The following is an 18346-nucleotide window of genomic DNA, read 5'->3' as shown; positions in this document are numbered from 1 at the left end:
TGCTCCAGGAGCTTCTAGTCTCGGGCGTGATTATTCCAGTCATTCTGGTCCCAAAGCCGAATGGCTTGTTTAGTTCAAACTTGAATCTCAGAACTCTGTACAAGCAGGTTCGGTTTCTGAGGTTTAGGATGGAGGTTATGGAACAAGAAACCCTAGACAGAAAGCATGCTTACCTGCACGTCCGCATATGGGACGGATATCAGAGTCACCTTTGCTTTGCTGTCCACAAGGCGAATTAGCAAGGGCTTTACCCTTTGGTCTTGCTTCCGCCTGAGGTTTTCACCAAAATTATAGCAGTCATGGCAGGTCTCCTGCACTCTCAGGGCATCACTATCATGCCTTATTTGGACGACCTGTTGTTAAAGGTGCCATCCGAATGTGTCCTTCTACAGCACATGCAAATAACTCAGAAATAGACATCAAGGGGAGCACTCTCCAATTTGCAGACTATATATGCTGTTCCTATTTCAAACAAAACTAATTAACATTCCACTAACTATTCAGTTACTGGAAGCTCAGGGCTGGATTCTAAATGTACCCAAGTCGTCTTTGATTCCTGCACTACGGATGCGGTTTCTGGGCCTTGAATTCAACACGGTGTGTCAGAACGTGTTCCTCCGGGAGGACAAGGTTCTATCACTTCTAGGTCCCCTCAGAAGGGACCTAAGACCAGGTCCCTTCTGGCCAAATGAGAAATGTCTCTTATCTACTGAATGAAACTGTTAGGAACCATGGTGCCCATGTTCAAAGCTGTGCCCTCTGCCCAGGTTCATTCCTGTCGGCTCCAGAGGGAGCTTCTCAATAAACGGTCCAAATCCACCCTTCATCTGCATAGGCAGTTCATCACGCTGTCCACGGCCACTCGTCGCTCCATCAGGTGGCCGTGGACAGCGTGACCATCTGCCTATCCAGATGAAGGCGCTCGTTCATGGTCAAAGGTTCTGGCCAGAAGGCCCTTGAAGGCCCAATCAGACAATACTACAGCAGTATCCTACCTGAACCATCTGGGGTAACGTGCAGTGCCATGACAATGGAGCAGACAGTGCGGATCATGTCCTGGGCGAAACATTATGTTCCTGTGGTAACGGACATATTCATCCTGGGGGTGGAGAATTTGGATGCAGGTAACCTCGGCCGCCACAGGATTCACCCAAGAGAATGGTCGCTTCATGTGATGGTCTTTGCTCTTCTGGTTCACCATTGAGTTCGGTCAGCGATGATCTCATGGCGTTCCATCTAAACTTCAAGATCTCCTTTCTTCTGTGCGGAGTCCAGGGATCCAGCAGCAAGGTACACAGTTGCCATAGCGATCACATGGTAGTTTCATCTGGTATACCTGTTTCCTCTAGTTCCCATATTACAGCGAGTGCTCGAGAAACTAAAAAGAGTCCGGGTTCCAGCCGTTCTGGTGGTTCCAGATTTGCCGTGCAGGTTGTGGTACTTCAATGTCCTATGGATGGCGGTAGGTCCACCTTACTGGTTGCCTCTTCTTCTAGATCTTCGGGTACAAGGCCCTTTTCGCTGCCACTCCTTAGGTCATCTGGCTTTGATGGCGTGTCTACTGGAACCCTGATTCTTCGGGCCTGGGGTTTCTCACCAAAGGTTGTGTGGACCATGATTAAGCATGGAAGCCATTTTCCTCTGCAAATTACTATCAGGTGTGGAAAGCTTACATCCAGTGGTGTGAAGGTCACAGTTTTCGCACTTCCTGCTTTCATGTTTCCCAATTGCTATCTTCTGTGCAGGCCGGTTTGGATAAAGATCTCCATTTCTCTTCTCTAAACTGCAAGTTTCAGCGCTTTCAATTTTCTTTAAGCACAAGCTGACAGTCATGAAGGATGTACAAACTTTCCTACAAAGGGTTCTACACGCTGAGCCCCCTTTGCACATCCGGTCGAGCCTTGGGACCTTAATTTGGTGCTCAGGGGTCTTACTGAGGAGCATTTGAATTCTGTAATTCCCATCATGTTACTTGAAAGGTGGTGTTTTTACTAGCTCTCTCCTTTTTTTGATGTTCGATTCTGTTAGGGCAGTGCTTCGCACTCGACCCTCATTTGCGCCAAAGGTGGTCTCCCGTTTTTACTTGAACCAGGATGTGACAGAATGAACCTCCTATGCCCTCCTGTGATGTTACTGGGGACCGGCTGGGCCTGCCTTGCCACCGCCCCCTTTCTTTATCCCAAATGCATCCTCTGTAAATGCTATAGGGGGCACTGTGCTGCCACCACCAGGCATCATCAATGGCTTCCTTTTGGGTAATGCTTGCTTCTAGTGCACCCACTTGCTGGGCACCTGGACTGCTACCCCTGACCTCTTACTTTAGATCAGGGTTGCTGTGGATGGTTCCCCTTGGCCTCTCACAATTTCCTGAGTTGCAGAGTAGGGAGCAGTGCATTGTTACTAGACACTGGGTCCCAAACCTCAGAATAGTCGGGTAATTGATGCGAGTGGTCTAACCTGTTAGTCACAGGAATTACAGCAGGTGAATAGGTGTTAAAGCAGGATCTGGAAGTAGTGATGTTTATTGCCCAGGAAGGGTCCTTATAAGGACAGTTACACACTAGTTAGAGATAGTGGTGATCATCCAAAAGTACAGATGGTATATATTAGTTGAAAAACAAAAGCAGCTCTTTTTATACAGTTTCTGACACACGTGTTGGCATGGGGTAATCCAGAACCCATGCTCATTCCTGGCACCATCAAGTCTGAAATATTGCATTCAGGGCCTGTGTCATTAAGGAAAGTAAGGCAGAAAAAGGAGTAACTGTTCTCCAGGACAAACCATGTTACAATGCAGGGGGGTGCAAATTAGTTTATTAATTTACATATAAGTTAATTACTGGCTGTTGTGTCAAATAGGACACAAATATTTTATAGTTTTATTTTTAAACTGAAATTTAAAGTTGATCTAGAATAGAGATGGGCGGGCTCGGTTTCCCGAAAAATACTTAGGGGATCCGATACTTCGCGCCTATTCGGATTCCAAAACTTCATTGTGACGTCGTCGGATCTTGCGAGTTTTGAAATCTATAAATACCGCCCTCCACGACAATCTAGCGCCATTTGAGAGAGGGACAGACAAGGGGTAGGACAGAGTATAGAGCAGTTGGGCAGGCAAAGTGATAGAAGAGAAAGAGGAGGGTGGTAGCAGTGTTAGAGAAAGCTCCATTTCTGAATTTGTCATTGCTGAAATATAAATATACAAGTCCTTGCAGGCTTTTTTTCTTAATCTGCATTACTAAGTGTAGGGTCTGATATACACCAAAATCGGAGAGCTGCTTTGGTCATTTGGTCATTGCTGAAATCCTAATATACCAGTCCTTGCAGTATTTTTTTATGAATTTGCACTAATAAGTGTAGGGTCTAATATACACCCTTATGGAAGAGCTGCGTTGATCATTTGGTCATTGCTGAAATCATAATATACCAGTCCTTGCAGTCTTTTTTTCTGAATTTGCACTACTAATTATAGGCTCTTGTTAGGAGCCACGGTGGCCGCGGGCACTGCCGTGACTCTCTGCCTCTGCCCGACGTCCCGGCCGTCTCCATAACGACCAGGGCGTCACATCCGGTTTATCGGGCCCGAACGACGCCGAGTGCTCCAAACAGCGCACCCCGGCAAATAGTACAGCCAGGCGCATGCGCTAATTCCTCCCCAGCCTGTGGGCTGATTAATGTGGCACTTATTTTATTAACTCTGGCCTGTGTATGATTACAGGGCTGAGCCCTGATTGGTTGGTGTCAGTATATTAGGCATGGAGGGCTTAGCCTCCCTGCTGGCTATAGCGCTTACTTACCAAGATGCTGATCTGCTCCTGTTTTGTCTGTTGGACCCAGTTCCTGTGGATACTCTGCTTTTGGATTTACTGTTGTGACCTTTTGCCTGTACTTTGGACCTTGCTGTTTGCCCGTGACCCAGACCCTTTGTCCTGCACCTCGGACTCCGCTTCTTTGCCTGTGACCCTTGGCGTGTTTACTGACCACTTTGCTTGCTTGTGACCCTTGACCTCGGCTAAACATCTGAATATCCACTGCCTTCTATTCAGCCTCCTGGCCTGCCTCTACGGGCCTGTATTACCAACATACACTACGCCTGGAGTTAAGTCCTGGGGGCATCTGAGTACCGGTGAGCATATATAGCTCTAAGGGAAAGGCAGCTGCTATGGGTAAAGACCTCCGCCATCTTGTTCTGTGAGTTGGTGATCAGACCGTCAGCCTAACATTATAACCGGCCTAAAAAATATTTCCAGGAGGAAATCCTCGGGATGGATGAAAGCAGAACCAACTTTTCCCCAGCCCAAGTCCTGGCTGGTCAAATTCAGACCTGTCAAAGATGGTCCAGGGATTATCCCAGGGTTTGTCTGCTCAAGAGGAGACCTCTAGGACTTCACAAACTGCCTTGGCTCCTGCGGGTAAACCCAAGTTAAATTTGCCGGACCGGTTTTCTGGGAACAGAGCCTTGTTCTGGAATTTCAAGGAGAACTGTAAGCTCTATTTTTGGCTGAGACCTCGGTCTTCCGGTTTGGAACAACAGAGGGTTGGGTTCGTCATCTCCCTCCTTCAGGGTGACCCCCAGTCTTGGGCTTTTAGTCTGCCTCAAACTAGTGCTACCATGCAGTCTGTGGAAGCCTTCTTTAATGCATTGGGTCTGCTCTACGATGACCCGGATCCAGTGGCCTCTGCTGAGGCTCATCTGTGGGCCTTCAAGCAAGCCTGGCATTCTACAGAAGAGTACTGTGCTGAATTCCGTCGCTGGTCGACTGAGAGTGAATGGAATAACCCAGCGTTATGCAAACAGTTTCGCTTAGGGCTGTCAGAGCAGATAAAGGACTCTCTGGTGCAGTACCCTTCTCCAACTTGTCTGGAGACCCTCATGCAGCTCGCCATCAAGATTGACATGAAAATTAAGGAGAGGAAGGCAGAAAAAGAGGCACCTTTTCCTTCTGCTTGTATTCCCTTAACTACAGACATTGAAGAGCCCATGTAACTGGGGTCATACCGTCTCTCTTCTGAGGAATAGGACAGAAGGCGGTCACAAGTTCTCTGCCTCTACTGTGGCGCCAAGGGTCACTTCTCCCACTCTTGCCCCAACAAACCGGGAAAAGAGCATGCCTAGGGAATGAGGGGAATGCTCACCTAGGTCTGCAAATTGTTTCCCCAAAAAATGCTGTTTTGGTTCCCGCGCATGTCACCTTCGGTGTCTGTTCCATGGCCCTCTCGGCCTTCATTAACAGGGGAGCTGCTGGCAACTTCCTGGACATCGGGTTCACCCGCACTGTTGTAATCCCAACTGTAAAGCTCAAATCCGCAATTACAGTTTGTGGCCTAGATGGTAGTCCATTACCTGGTGGCAAGATTCTTTGGGAGACCCTTTGCTGCAGCTAAACCTGGGAGCTCTTCATTCTGAGACTCTGACCTTCTTCCTCATAGACTGTCCGTCTATTCCTTTAATTTTGGGCCATCCCTGGCTTTCCCTCCATAACCCTGTTGTGGATTAGATTAAAGGAGAAATTATTCAGTGAAGCCCTTATCGTTCGCATTCCTGCTTGACCTTGCCCCTCCGGATCCTGCAATCAGTTTCTGAGCAGCTTCCCTCTCAACACCATGAGTTTCGGGATGTGTTCTCTAAAAAAGCTGCTGACTCTCTACCTCCTCATCGTGACTTCAACTGTGCCATTGATTTGATTCCTGGATCCAGACTCCCTAAGGGGCACTTGTATTCTCTCTCCGGTCCCGAAACCAAGGCCATGCAGGCTTACATTGAGGAAAATCTAGAGAAAGGGTTCATCAGGCCATCTAAATCTCTGGTAGGAGCCGGATGCTTCTTCGTGTCAAAGAAAGATGGTGGATTGCGGCCCTGCATTGACTACCAGGGTCTTAATCAAATCACAGTCAAGAATACCTATCCTCTTCCTCTCATCTCTGTACTATTCGATCAGCTAAGGGGTGCCACTGTCTTCACCAAAATCGATCTCTGTGGAGCGTACAACCTCATCCGCATCAGAGAGGGAGATGAATGGAAGATGGCATTCAACACACACTCTTTCCACTACGAATATCTGGTCATGCCGTTTGGTCTCCAACGCACCTGCTGTATTTCAAGACTTGATTAATGAAGTTCTCCGGTAAGTCCTTGACTACTTTGTGGTTGTTTACTTGGATGACATCCTGATATACTCTCAGTCACTGTCCTTGCATCGGGGCCATGTTAAGCAGGTTCTCCAAAAACTTCGGGAACATCATCTCTTTGCTAAGTTGGAGAATTTGACGTACAAAAGGTGTCATTTCTGGGATACATCATCTGCTCTGCTGGTTTCTCCATGGACCCAACTAAAGTCCAAGCCATTCTCGAATGGGTGCAACCCAATAACTTCAAAGCTGTACAGAGGTTCTTGGGCTTTGCAAATTATTATAGGAGGTTCATCTGTGGTTTCTCTGATATAGTGGCTCCTATTGTCGCCCTTACCCGGAAAGGGATGGATCCAACTAATTGGCCTCCTCAGGCAGTAACCACATTTGAAGCCATAAAAAGGGCATTTTTCTCTGCTCAGGTTCCTAGACACCCTAATCCAGATGTACCCTTTGTATGAGAGGTTGATGCCTCTGATGCCGGAGCTGGCGCTATCCTTTCCCAGAAGGACCCTCACACTCACCGTTTACATCCTTGTGCATATTTTTCTCATAAATTCTCTACCGCTGAAGCTAACTACGAGGTGGGCAACCGAGAGCTGTTGGCCATTAAATGAGCCTTTGAGGAATGGCGTCACTGGCTAGATGGAGCTATACATGTAATCTCCGTTATAACGGATCACAAGAAACTACAGTCGGCCAAACGGTTGAATCCCAGACAGGCCCGCTGGGCACTTTTCTTTACCCGCTTTAACTTCTTAATCAACTACAGACCAGGCTCTAAAAATATCCGGGCAGATGATTTATCCAGGAGCTTTATGTCACATCACGTTCCAGTTACGGATCCTCTGCCTATCATTCCTTCATCAATTATCCATGCTGGATTAACTCAAGATTTAAGCATGCCGCTCTGTAGATTTCAAAGGATAGCTCCTGCTAACACTCCGGAGAACCGTCTGTTTGTTCCAGTCCATTTAAGGAAGGCGGTCCTTTCTGAGGCACATGACAGTAAGACTGCTGAACATCCTGGAATCTACAAAACATTGGAAATTCTTTCCCGTGCCATGTGGTGGCCTTCATTATCCGCTGACGTTAGAAATTTTGTTCTCTCCTGTGAAAACTGTGCTAGGAATAAGGTCCTTATGAATTGTCCTTCAGGCCAGTTGGTTCCATTATCCATCCCTTCAAAACCCTGGACACATCTGTCAATGGACTTTATTGTCGATCTCCCATCCTCTGCAGGACATAACACCATATGGGTAGTTGTAGACCGGTTTAGCAAAATGTCCCATTTCATACCATTAACCAGGCTTCCTAGTGCCCAAGATTTGGCTATCCTATTCCTTCAACATGTATTTCGTCTCCATGGACTTCCTGCTGATATTGTCTCCAATCGTGGCTCTCAGTTTGTTGCACAGTTCTGGAAATCTTTCTGCACCCTTCTTGGAATCAAAATCAGCCTTTCATCTGCATAACACCCTCAATCTAATGGTCAAACTGAGAGCAGTTTCTACGATTATATACCACAGAATTCCACGAAAACTGGTCCTCCTTGTTACCCTGGGCAGAATTCGCTTACAATAATTCATGTCATTCATCCACTCAGACTTCTCCATTCTATTGTAATTTTGGTTTCCACCACAGGTCCAATTCTTTATATTCACTTAGATCCGCTGGTACGTTCTACAGCTATTGATCTCAAGGTTATCTGGAAGAAAGTTCAGTCCTCCTTTAAAACGAGCCTCATTTTTCCCCGCCACACTGGTAATGCTGACAGCTGTAAAGATTGAGCGGAAGCCGTGGCGGCGAATGAAGAAGACGGCAGGTAAGGATGACGTAACTTTTAATCCGCACATTATGTTTGCTGTTTTTATCTGCTATTTTAAGGAGCTGCTGCCTTTACCATGTTATTTAGAAAGCCTAATACATTGTACAGGTGGCGCCTCCTTAAAATAGCAGATAAAAACAGCAAACATAATGTGCGGATTAAAAGTGACGTCATCCTTACCTGCCGTCTTCTTCATTCGTCGCCATGGTTTCCGGTCAGCTGTCAGCATTACCAGTGTGCCGGGGAATACATCTTTAGTGTATTGCTGTCGGTGTATCCAGTATCGGAGAGATGCACATCGTAAAAAGGTACCCCACCCTTATATGTAACCATGTGCATACCTCACAACTGTCCTGATTTAGTGGGGACAATCCCAGTTTGAGGGGAAGTTACATTGTACAATGGTGAGTGGGACACCGCCATGGCAGGAGCTTTTGGTGCCCGCAGCAATTGAAGAGTATTTTTTAAAGCAGCAGGACGGAGGGTTGTTGGAAGTGGCCTGGTGCTTCGGAAGATCTTAGAATGCTCCTTTTTGTGTGACCAGGGAAATGTTGGGAGGAATACATATGACTGATCCCCTTATTCCTGTTTCATTTGGATGTTCCGATCATTGTGATCCAGTTTCTATAGATTCCAGTACTGGAGAAATGTAAGAATTGGGAACAAAGGATGAAATAGAAACTGTGGCAGACTCAAGTGTTTCAATGTATCTAAGACTATTTAAATGATTTGTATTGGTTGATATGACATTCCTCTGATGTCAGTGTGTCTTATGTTCTTAGAATTACATCAGTGCTGAGAGGACTGATTAACCCCCAGCTAGGATTGGTCTCTGCTGGTTTATAAGACTGTTTACACCATTCGCTCATTGCCCGTTATAGCGTAGCTCACTTAGCTATTGTGATCTGTATCAGTTTGAAATCTTCTTCAGTATGACTCTACTTGTTTTGACTATTCTGTATCACCCCAACCATGGTGTGTGACCCCAACGGTTCTGTTAGCCGCCTGCCCTGATTTGTGGATTGTTTCTGATTATTCTCTCTCTTTATATCACTGGTTCCTTAGATGTTTACCTGATATTCTCCTTGTCTTTGCATAGGGATCTAGTATCTACTATTTTACTTGCATGCAACAGCCCTGGGTATAAACCCAGCCTCGGACTGGCCTGCCGGGCAGCCGGACTATCCATCGGTAGGCCCTTTGGTGTCGAAGCTCCGCCCCCTCCTCTGTAAGGGCGGAGCTTACGGGGAACACATTCAGATGTCGGCGGCATAAATACTTCTGACTTATCCGGATGCAGCTACGGCATCTTTTGAGAGCCAATCCTCACTATGAATATGTGACAGCGCGAATCGCGTCACTTCCGATTTGGCTGTCACATGGTGTCTGGCGGAAATCCGGAATTGTATAAAAGAAGGGAAGTGTTAGCAACCATCATCCTGCCTTGAGAAAGACTCCAGAGGGAGAGGAGACGCGTTGGCGATTTTTGGACCATCTGACTCTACCAGTTACCGAGTACATCTTCAGAGGGAAGGAATCCATATTGTGATCTGTGGCCACGGCATATCCTTACTTTCTGCTCATTTATTTGGGATATCTGGTAGGAGTTATTTAATCCATTTGATGTGGCTGTTTTCTGTATGTATTTACATGCACATTTTAAATTTTATCCATATGTATAACATTAAAATGTTAATACACTAGAGAGAATATCTCTTATTTTTTGCATGAAAATCTGTGGGAGTTTATTCTACCTAAAGAATTTCTTTGGAGGTACAAGCAAGTTATACACTGAATGCTGTTGACAAAGAAATGTTCTTGTAAGCATATAGTACACATGGAGATGGTGGTGTGAAACACAACACTGAGGAGGCTTTTTATCTTCACTTTCACCACCCATCGTTAGGAAGCTGTTCCATTATATCTTGGGAAACGTCTGGGACCTTTTCTTGTGCATTTGTAGACTATATTGAACATATTACACTATTCTGCATATTTCTGTTTTTTACATGGTCCCCGTTCATTCGGCAGAATACAAGTGAGGACATCTTTATGTGTACAACCCTAAGCGCTTTTATGTACATATAATTTCTCCATCTATGTATGGTTTTTGGATTAAGTGGAATCCCATTTATAAGTACTGAGCGGCTTGGAGGTAGCGCTATACTTTGTTATACACTACAGCGCGGTTGTAGAGAGCCTTGTCTGGGCTCTCTGCAGCTGCACGGTAGTGTGTTTTTCACTTCAGCAGGGGAGGAGGAGTGTGCTGTCTTCCTGGTATCACAGCCGCCCAGAGGAGCAGGATGCCGGAGCTTTCAGGTAAGTGAGTGCCCATAAATTACAGTGATAACTGATATCAAAGCAATAAGAAAAAATCAGATTTATTGAGGACATGGAGCTCTCCATAACAAATAGGCCACACCCACTCTTACAGTTGACCACACCCCAATGTAGTGGGCACCTATCACTGCATTCCCCTGGTGGGCCCTTCATGCCCCAGTCCGACACTGTATAAACCTATACTATTGCTTATACTATTACTAACGTTTACAAACCTATATTATTGCACACAAGACCTAGAGGCAATTGAGTACCGGTGAGCACATAGATATAGGTGACGAATGGATGCAGTTTTATAGGTTTATGTAGGAAGCTGGTGGCATTCATCACAAGGAGTGCCATCACTGGATTACTATATATAATAATGTCTGTGTGATCCAGGTTCCAGCAACCTCTGCTTCTCCAGCTGTCACCTGACTACAACTCCCATTGTCTGGTCATTCTGGGAGTTGTAGTGCACCCACAGCTAGACAAGTATAGGTTGTCTACACCTGGTTCTTGATCATCAATAGTAACTCAATACTTCATAATTGTGCTGTAACATGTTATATATGTGATATGCATACTATAGTTTACATGTGACACGCACAATGCTGTTAACATGACATCACACGCTCTGCTCCAATGTAACATGTTCCTGTGCTGTGTGCAGGTTTCCATTCCATCCAGGTGATGTACGGCTGTGAGCTGAGAGATGACGGCAGCACCGCGGGGTATGATCAGTACGGATATGACGGGAGAGATTTCCTGTACCTGGACACACAGAGAGGAGTTTATATCCCCATCATACATGAGGCTCAGATCACTGCACAAAGATCAAACAGTCCAGATGTACGAGAGGGGGAGAGACAGAAGAATTATCTGGAGAAGATCTGTATTGGGTGGCTGAAGAAATACATTGACTATGGGAGAGATGATCTGGAGAGGAGAGGTGACACCACACAATATACACAGTATCTTTATACCTGTATTACATTATATTACACATCATCATACATTCCTATCAGTTATACTGATCATTTCCTCATGTGTCTCATTACATTACAATGTCATGTAATCAGTGGTATAACAATGGGAGAGATAATCCGGAGAAGAGAGGTGACACCACACATTATACACAGTGGACCCGATTCATTAAGGAAAGTTAAGTAAAAAATTGAGTAAGTTTTCTCCTGGACAAAACCATGGGCCTGATTCATTAAGGATCTTAACTTAAAAAACTTCTTATTTCAGTCTCCTGGACAAAACCATGTTACAATGCAAGGGGTGCAAATTAGTTTTCTGTTTTGCACATAAGTTAAATACTGACTGTTTTTTCATGTAGCACACAAATATCAACTTTAAATTTCAGTGTACAAATAAGCTATCAAGTATTTGTGTGTTATATGAAAAAACAGTCAGTATTTAACTTATGTGCAACACAGAAAACTAATTTGCACCCCTTGCATTGTACCATGGTTTTGTCCAGGAGAAAACGTACTCAATTTTTTACTTAACTTTCCTTAATGAATCAGGCCCAATGTGCGTTTGTTTTTAAAAATGCACATAAATCGGGCATACGTATGTCTGTATTCAACTACAAGTGGATCTGAAGAAATATCTCTTGTTGAATATGGGTCTAGGTACGCTCTGCTTGACAGACGATACACTGCAGGATATATCCAATTCCAATGTGGAATATAAAGTCCCTGTAGAACGCACAGAAAAAAAGTATTCAATTATTCTATCCTGTTAATAATATAGTCATGAAATAATGAAAAATAGTTTAAAAAATAGTGTTTAATTTCTTTTTTTTTACCCCATAAAAACATTAATCAGGATGTGATTAAAATCTACTGTACATAAAATGCATTTTTACAGTTGCTCTTGATTGCAAACAAATGTTCTAACATACATACATACACAGCCGTCATCACTATCACTCGGCCCTTATACCTGACCTGTAGCTGGAGTAGGTGATACGACTGAAAAACACGTACCTGAGAGATGGCCAGAGCTTGAATTGGACGCTGCTGCGTGAGCTAGAGCTTGGCACGTCCTTACTGTACATTGCCTACGTGCATACGCCCAGTCCTATCCCTGGTCCACCCATGAAATCGTAGTCTGTCTTAATTGTTCTTTGCCTTGCGCAGTGCAATTTAATGCAAAATACCGCAAGTATCGGCATTACTCTCCTTAATGAATCAGACCCAATATCTTTATACTTTTATTACATTTATATTACACATCATCATACATTTCTATCCATTGTACTGAACATTTCCTCGTATGTCTCATTATATTATAATGTCACGTATTCAGTGGTTTGGTTGCAGAGGTTTGGAAGGAAACCTGGTAACTCTGCATCACCATTAATGGACTCACTGGACTGTAAGTGACAGCCCGGGACCCTAGTGTCAGGGCCAGGAATCAGCCAATTGGTTCCTGGTCTTACGAGAAAGCTCCTAATAGGAATAAAGATCAGATAAAAGCAAGTGAGAGCTGATACATCTCTCTCACACTAAGTAGCACTAAGTAACATATCCATGGAAAACGGCTGTAACATAAACTGACTTATCACTTACTATTAGATGCAGTTTCAATGATATTTTAGAGCTGTCTGCAGAACCTATTACACTTTTTGTGTAAAGTCTCCATGGATTCATTAATAATAATAAAAAATGTATACAAATAAAACTGTGGAGGACCTACGGAGTGACGGACTCAACTGGACAATGTTGTGATGGGATAAGAGGCCCAACCCCAAAGTTTACATGGGGCCCTTACGACTCTAGGTCTTCCGCTGTATTCTATGTATTGTTGTGTGTTGTATCTTGTATGTTGACTGTATACTAGGGATGAGCGCGCTCGGATTTCTGAAATCCGAGCCCACCCGAACGTTGCGGATCCGAGTCGGATCCGAGACAGATCCGGGTATTGGCGCCAAATTCAAAAGTGAAACTGAGGCTCTGACTCATAATCCCGTTGTCGGATCTCGCGATACTCGGATCCTATAAATTCCCCGCTAGTCGCCGCCATCTTCACTCGGGCATTGATCAGGGTAGAGGGAGGGTGTGTTAGGTGGTCCTCTGTGCTGTTTAGTTCTGTGCTGTTTAGTTCTGTGCTGTTTAGTTCTGTGCTGTTTAGTTCTGTGCTGTTTAGTTCTGTGCTGTTTAGTGCTGTGCTGTGCTGTGCTGTGCTGTGCTGTGCTGTGCTGTGCTGTGTTCTGCAGTATCAGTCCAGTGGTGCTGTGTGCTGTGCTCTGTCCTTCTGAGGTCAGTGGTGCTGCTGGGTCCTGTGCTGTGTCCTGTTCAGTCCAGTGGTGCTGTGTCCTGTGCTCTGTGCTTCTAAGGGCATAGTTATTTCCCCAATATTCCCCTGTGTTTAAAAAAATAAAAAAATTTTTTTTTTATAAAATACCAAAAACTACTTTAATATTTTTTAATTACCACAAAATTTTCACAACCAATCCTGCAGTATAAGCCCATTGGTACTGCAATATTACCAAGTTCACACATTCAGCAGTAAAAGTCCAGTGGTACTGCAATATTACAAAGTTTACACATTCTGCAGTATCAGTCCAGTGGTGCTGTGTCCTGTGCTCTGTCCTGCTGAGTTCCGTAGTGCTGCTGGGTCCTGTGCCGTGTCCTGTTCAGTCCAGTGGTGCTGTGTCCTGTGCTCTGTGCTTCTAAGGGCATAGTTATTTCCCCATTATTCCCAAGTTTGTAAAAAATAAAAAAAAAGTAAAAAAAAATAAAAAATTAAAAAAAAAAAAAAAAATATAATAATTATAACCAAATTTGCAAAACCAATCCAGCATTATAAGTCCATTGGTACTGCAATATTACCAAGTTCACACATTCAGCAGTAAAAGTCCAGTGGTACTGCAATATTACAAAGTTTACACATTCTGCAGTATCAGTCCAGTGGTGCTGTGTCCTGTGCTCTGTCCTGCTGAGTTCCGTAGTGCTGCTGGGTCCTGTGCCGTGTCCTGTTCAGTCCAGTGGTGCTGTGTCCTGTGCTCTGTGCTTCTAAGGGCATAGTTATTTCCCCATTATTCCCAAGTTTGTAAAAAATAAAAAAAAAGTAAAAAAAAATAAAAAATTAAAAAAAAAAAAAAATATATAATAATTATAACCAAATTTGCAAAACCAATCCAGCATTATAAGTCCATTGGTACTGCAATATTACCAAGTTCACACATTCTGCAGTATCTTGTGCTACATATAATGGAGAGCAAAAATTTGGAGGATAAAGTAGGGAAAGATCAAGACCCACTTCCTCCTAATGCTGAAGCTGCTGCCACTAGTCATGACATAGACGATGAAATGCCATCAACGTCGTCTGGCAAGCACGATGCCCAATCTCCTAGTACAGGGCATGTAAAATCCAAAAAGCCCAAGTTCTCAAAAAACAGCAAAAAAAGAAACTTAAAATCATCTGAGGAGAAACGTAAAGTTGGCAATATGCCAATTACGACAAGTAGTGGCAAGGAACGGCTTAGGCCCTGTCCCGTGTTCATGACTAGTGGTCCAACTTCACCCAAGGATCAAAGCCCTCCTCCCCCCCCCTACAAAAAATTTAAGAGAGTTATGCTGTCAGCAACAACAACAAAACAGCAAAGAACTCTGCCTTCTAAACAGATGACATCACAAATCCCCAAGGCGAGTCCAAGGGTGTTGTTGGTTGTGAACCCTGACCTTCCCATCACTGTACGGGAAGAGGTGACTCCATCCAGCATTTGCAGCACGCCCTCTGCATATGCTGGAAGGATCACCCACAGTCCAGTTACAGATTTGGCTAATGAAGGTGTGAATGTTGTGCACTGGGAGGAGGATATTGATGTAGCTGGCGCTGAGGAGGATGTTGATGATTATGATGCAGACAGATACCAAATTGCATTTCTCAATTTCTATTTATATTCTAGATTATATAACGGCTGAAAAGTTTTCTGTTTTACTCCTAGTGGAGAGGGGATCTGATGCAGACAGATACCAAACTGCCTTTGTCCATTTCTTTGTATATTTGAATTGCTAGTTCTACAGTCTATGCAGGCTGTTTTATTTATATTCAACTACAAGTGTAGGGCGGGGGGGGGGGCATAGATAGCCACCAAAGTAACGTGGTCCATTTAATTTCACTTTCTAGCTCCACAGTCTGTGCAGCCTGCTTTTTTTTATCTTCAAAGTATTTATATTTACAAGCCTTGCAATCTAAATTAACTAGAGGTAGTGACGTGGTAGAACTCCAAAAGGCAGTTTGGAAGCCCCTGTACAAACTGGCTCTATTTTTTAACTGAGTTGTCCCCCCTCCAGTGTGTACTCGGAAAGAGTTTTTAGTGCAGCGGGGAACCTGGTCAGTGAGCGGCGAAGGAGGTTGCTTCCTCACAACGTTGAAAAAATGATGTTTATAAAAATGAATAATCAATTCCTCAATGAAGTACAGCACTGCCCTCCAGACAGTACAGAGGGACTGTGGTTGTGGAGTCCAGCGGGGACGAATTGATAATGTGTGAGGAGGAGGAAGTACACACTGTAGGGGGAGAGGAATCAGAGGTTGAGGATAAGGACGACATCTTTCCTCAGTAGAGCCTGTTTAGTTTGTACAGGGAGAGATGAATTGTTTTATTGGTGTGGGGGCCCAAACAAACCAATCATTTCAGCCACAGTTGTTTGGTAGGCCCTGTCGCTGAAATGATTGGTTTGTTAAAGTGTGCATGTCCTATTTCAACAACATAAGGGTGGGTGGGAGGGCCCAAGGACAATTCCATCTTGCACCTTTTTTTTTGGCATTATGTGACCATTCAACAGTCGTTTGCCATGTTCAAAAAGTAAAAGAAAATGCCAACAAATTCAATAAATTAAATCAAAAGTTAAATGCCCTGTCATTATTTAAAACAAGAGGTTTTGACGTGCTAGAATTAGTGTAGTGTTAAGATGTTATAAACACTACACTTGGAAATTGGAGGAGGTAATGTGGCCCCGGTATCAAATTGGGTACCGGGGCCACCCCACTATGCAGTCCAGATACTTGTTTGGTGGAATTCCGACACGTGGAGGGTTTTTAAATTATATTGTGGCCTCGGTACCAAATTGTGTACCGGGGCCACCACACTACGCAGTCAAGATACTTGTTTGGTGGAATTCAGACCAGTTGAGGGTTTTATTATTATATTGTGTGGACCACTCTATCTATACCACACTACAACTCTATACCACTCTATTTCCTACTTTAATTCTATTTAATTCTATTTCCTACTTTAATTCTATTACTAATTAATTAACATAAAGAGGAACAAAAAAAACCAATTTTACCAAAAGTATAATATGACTTAGACTTACAAACACTACACTTGAAAGATCGTGCCTTTAAATGAAAAAGTAAGTCTTCATTGCACGACTATGTGCAACAGGGACAGTTTTTTTCTTTACAAAGTCAACTAATAACACTTGGACCCTGTCTGTCTTTAACATACTTAATGGGATCTCAATGACGAATTGTCTGTAGCATGTTTGGAGGAGGTATTGTGGCCCCGGTATCAAGTTGGGTACCGGGGCCACCCCACTACGCAGTCCAGATACTTGTTTGGTGGAATTCTGACACGTGGAGGGTGTATTTATTTTATTGTGGCCCCGGTATCAAGTTGGGTACCGGGGCCACCCCACTACGCAGTCCAGATACTTGTTTGGTGGAATTCTGACACGTGGAGGGTGTATTTATTTTATTGTGGCCCCGGTATCAAGTTGGGTACCGGGGCCACCCCACTACGCAGTCCAGATACTTGTTTGGTGGAATTCTGACACGTGGAGGGTGTATTTATTTTATTGTGGCCCCGGTATCAAGTTGGGTACCGGGGCCACCCCACTACGCAGTCCAGATACTTGTTTGGTGGAATTCTGACACGTGGAGGGTGTATTTATTTTATTGTGGCCCCGGTATCAAGTTGGGTACCGGGGCCACCCCACTACGCAGTCCAGATACTTGTTTGGTGGAATTCTGACACGTGGAGGGTGTATTTATTTTATTGTGGCCCCGGTACCAAATTGTGTACCGGGGCCACCACACTACGCAGTCAAGATAGATAGATGCGTATCATAGATAAAGTACATTTAGTGGTGTGGGGCAAATTGAAAAATATTCAAAATGCACTGACATTATCAAAAACAAGAGGTTGTCACACGCTAAAACTCCAACATGTATATGATGGAGAGGATGGAGGAGCAGCCGTATGTGTAGTGTAATGCAGACCTGTTGAAGGTTTTTTATATATTTTATTGTGGTGCCCAGTGCCCACTCCTCTACGCAGTCCAGGTACATTTATTGGTGCGATTCATAAAAGTTCAGGGTTTTTAAGATATTGTGGTGACCCACTCCTCTACGCAGTCCAGGTACATTTATTGGTGCGATTCATAAAAGTTCAGGGTTTTTAATATATTGTGGTGACCCACTCCTCTACGCAGTCCAGGTACATTTATTGGTGCGATTCATAAAAGTTCAGGGTTTTTAAGATATTGTGGTGACCCACTCCTCTACGCAGTCCAGGTACATTTATTGGTGCGAATCAAACAAGTTGATGGTTTTCTTATTATATATATTGTGGTGACCCACTCCTCTACGCAGTCCAGGTACATTTATTGGTGCGATTCATAAAAGTTCAGGGTTTTTAAGATATTGTGGTGACCCACTCCTCTACGCAGTCCAGGTACATTTATTGGTGCGATTCATAAAAGTTCAGGGTTTTTAATATATTGTGGTGACCCACTCCTCTACGCAGTCCAGGTACATTTATTGGTGCGATTCATAAAAGTTCAGGGTTTTTAAGATATTGTGGTGACCCACTCCTCTACGCAGTCCAGGTACATTTATTGGTGCGATTCATAAAAGTTCAGGGTTTTTAATATATTGTGGTGACCCACTCCTCTACGCAGTCCAGGTACATTTATTGGTGCGATTCATAAAAGTTCAGGGTTTTTAATATATTGTGGTGACCCACTCCTCTACGCAGTCCAGGTACAATTATTGGTGCGAATCATAAAAGTTCAGGGTTTTTAATATATATTGTGGTGACCC

At 44.1% G+C, this 18346-nt stretch overlaps 1 protein-coding gene across 2 annotated transcripts in view; it reads left to right on the top strand.

The window, feature by feature from the left end:
• Positions 1 to 18346, top strand: part of LOC142102009 (class I histocompatibility antigen, F10 alpha chain-like) — a 176534-nt gene that overhangs the window by 113057 nt on the left and 45131 nt on the right. For both annotated transcript variants that reach the window (XM_075186513.1, XM_075186514.1), the window contains exon 3: positions 10950 to 11228. In XM_075186513.1, coding sequence (XP_075042614.1) covers positions 10950 to 11228 — 279 coding nt within the window. The remainder of the gene's footprint in view (positions 1 to 10949; positions 11229 to 18346) is intronic.

This window comes from Mixophyes fleayi, chromosome 9, assembly GCF_038048845.1.
Source record: "Mixophyes fleayi isolate aMixFle1 chromosome 9, aMixFle1.hap1, whole genome shotgun sequence".
NCBI classification, from domain to species: Eukaryota; Metazoa; Chordata; class Amphibia; order Anura; family Limnodynastidae; genus Mixophyes; species Mixophyes fleayi.
This window is presented reverse-complemented; position numbering and strand designations above follow the sequence as displayed.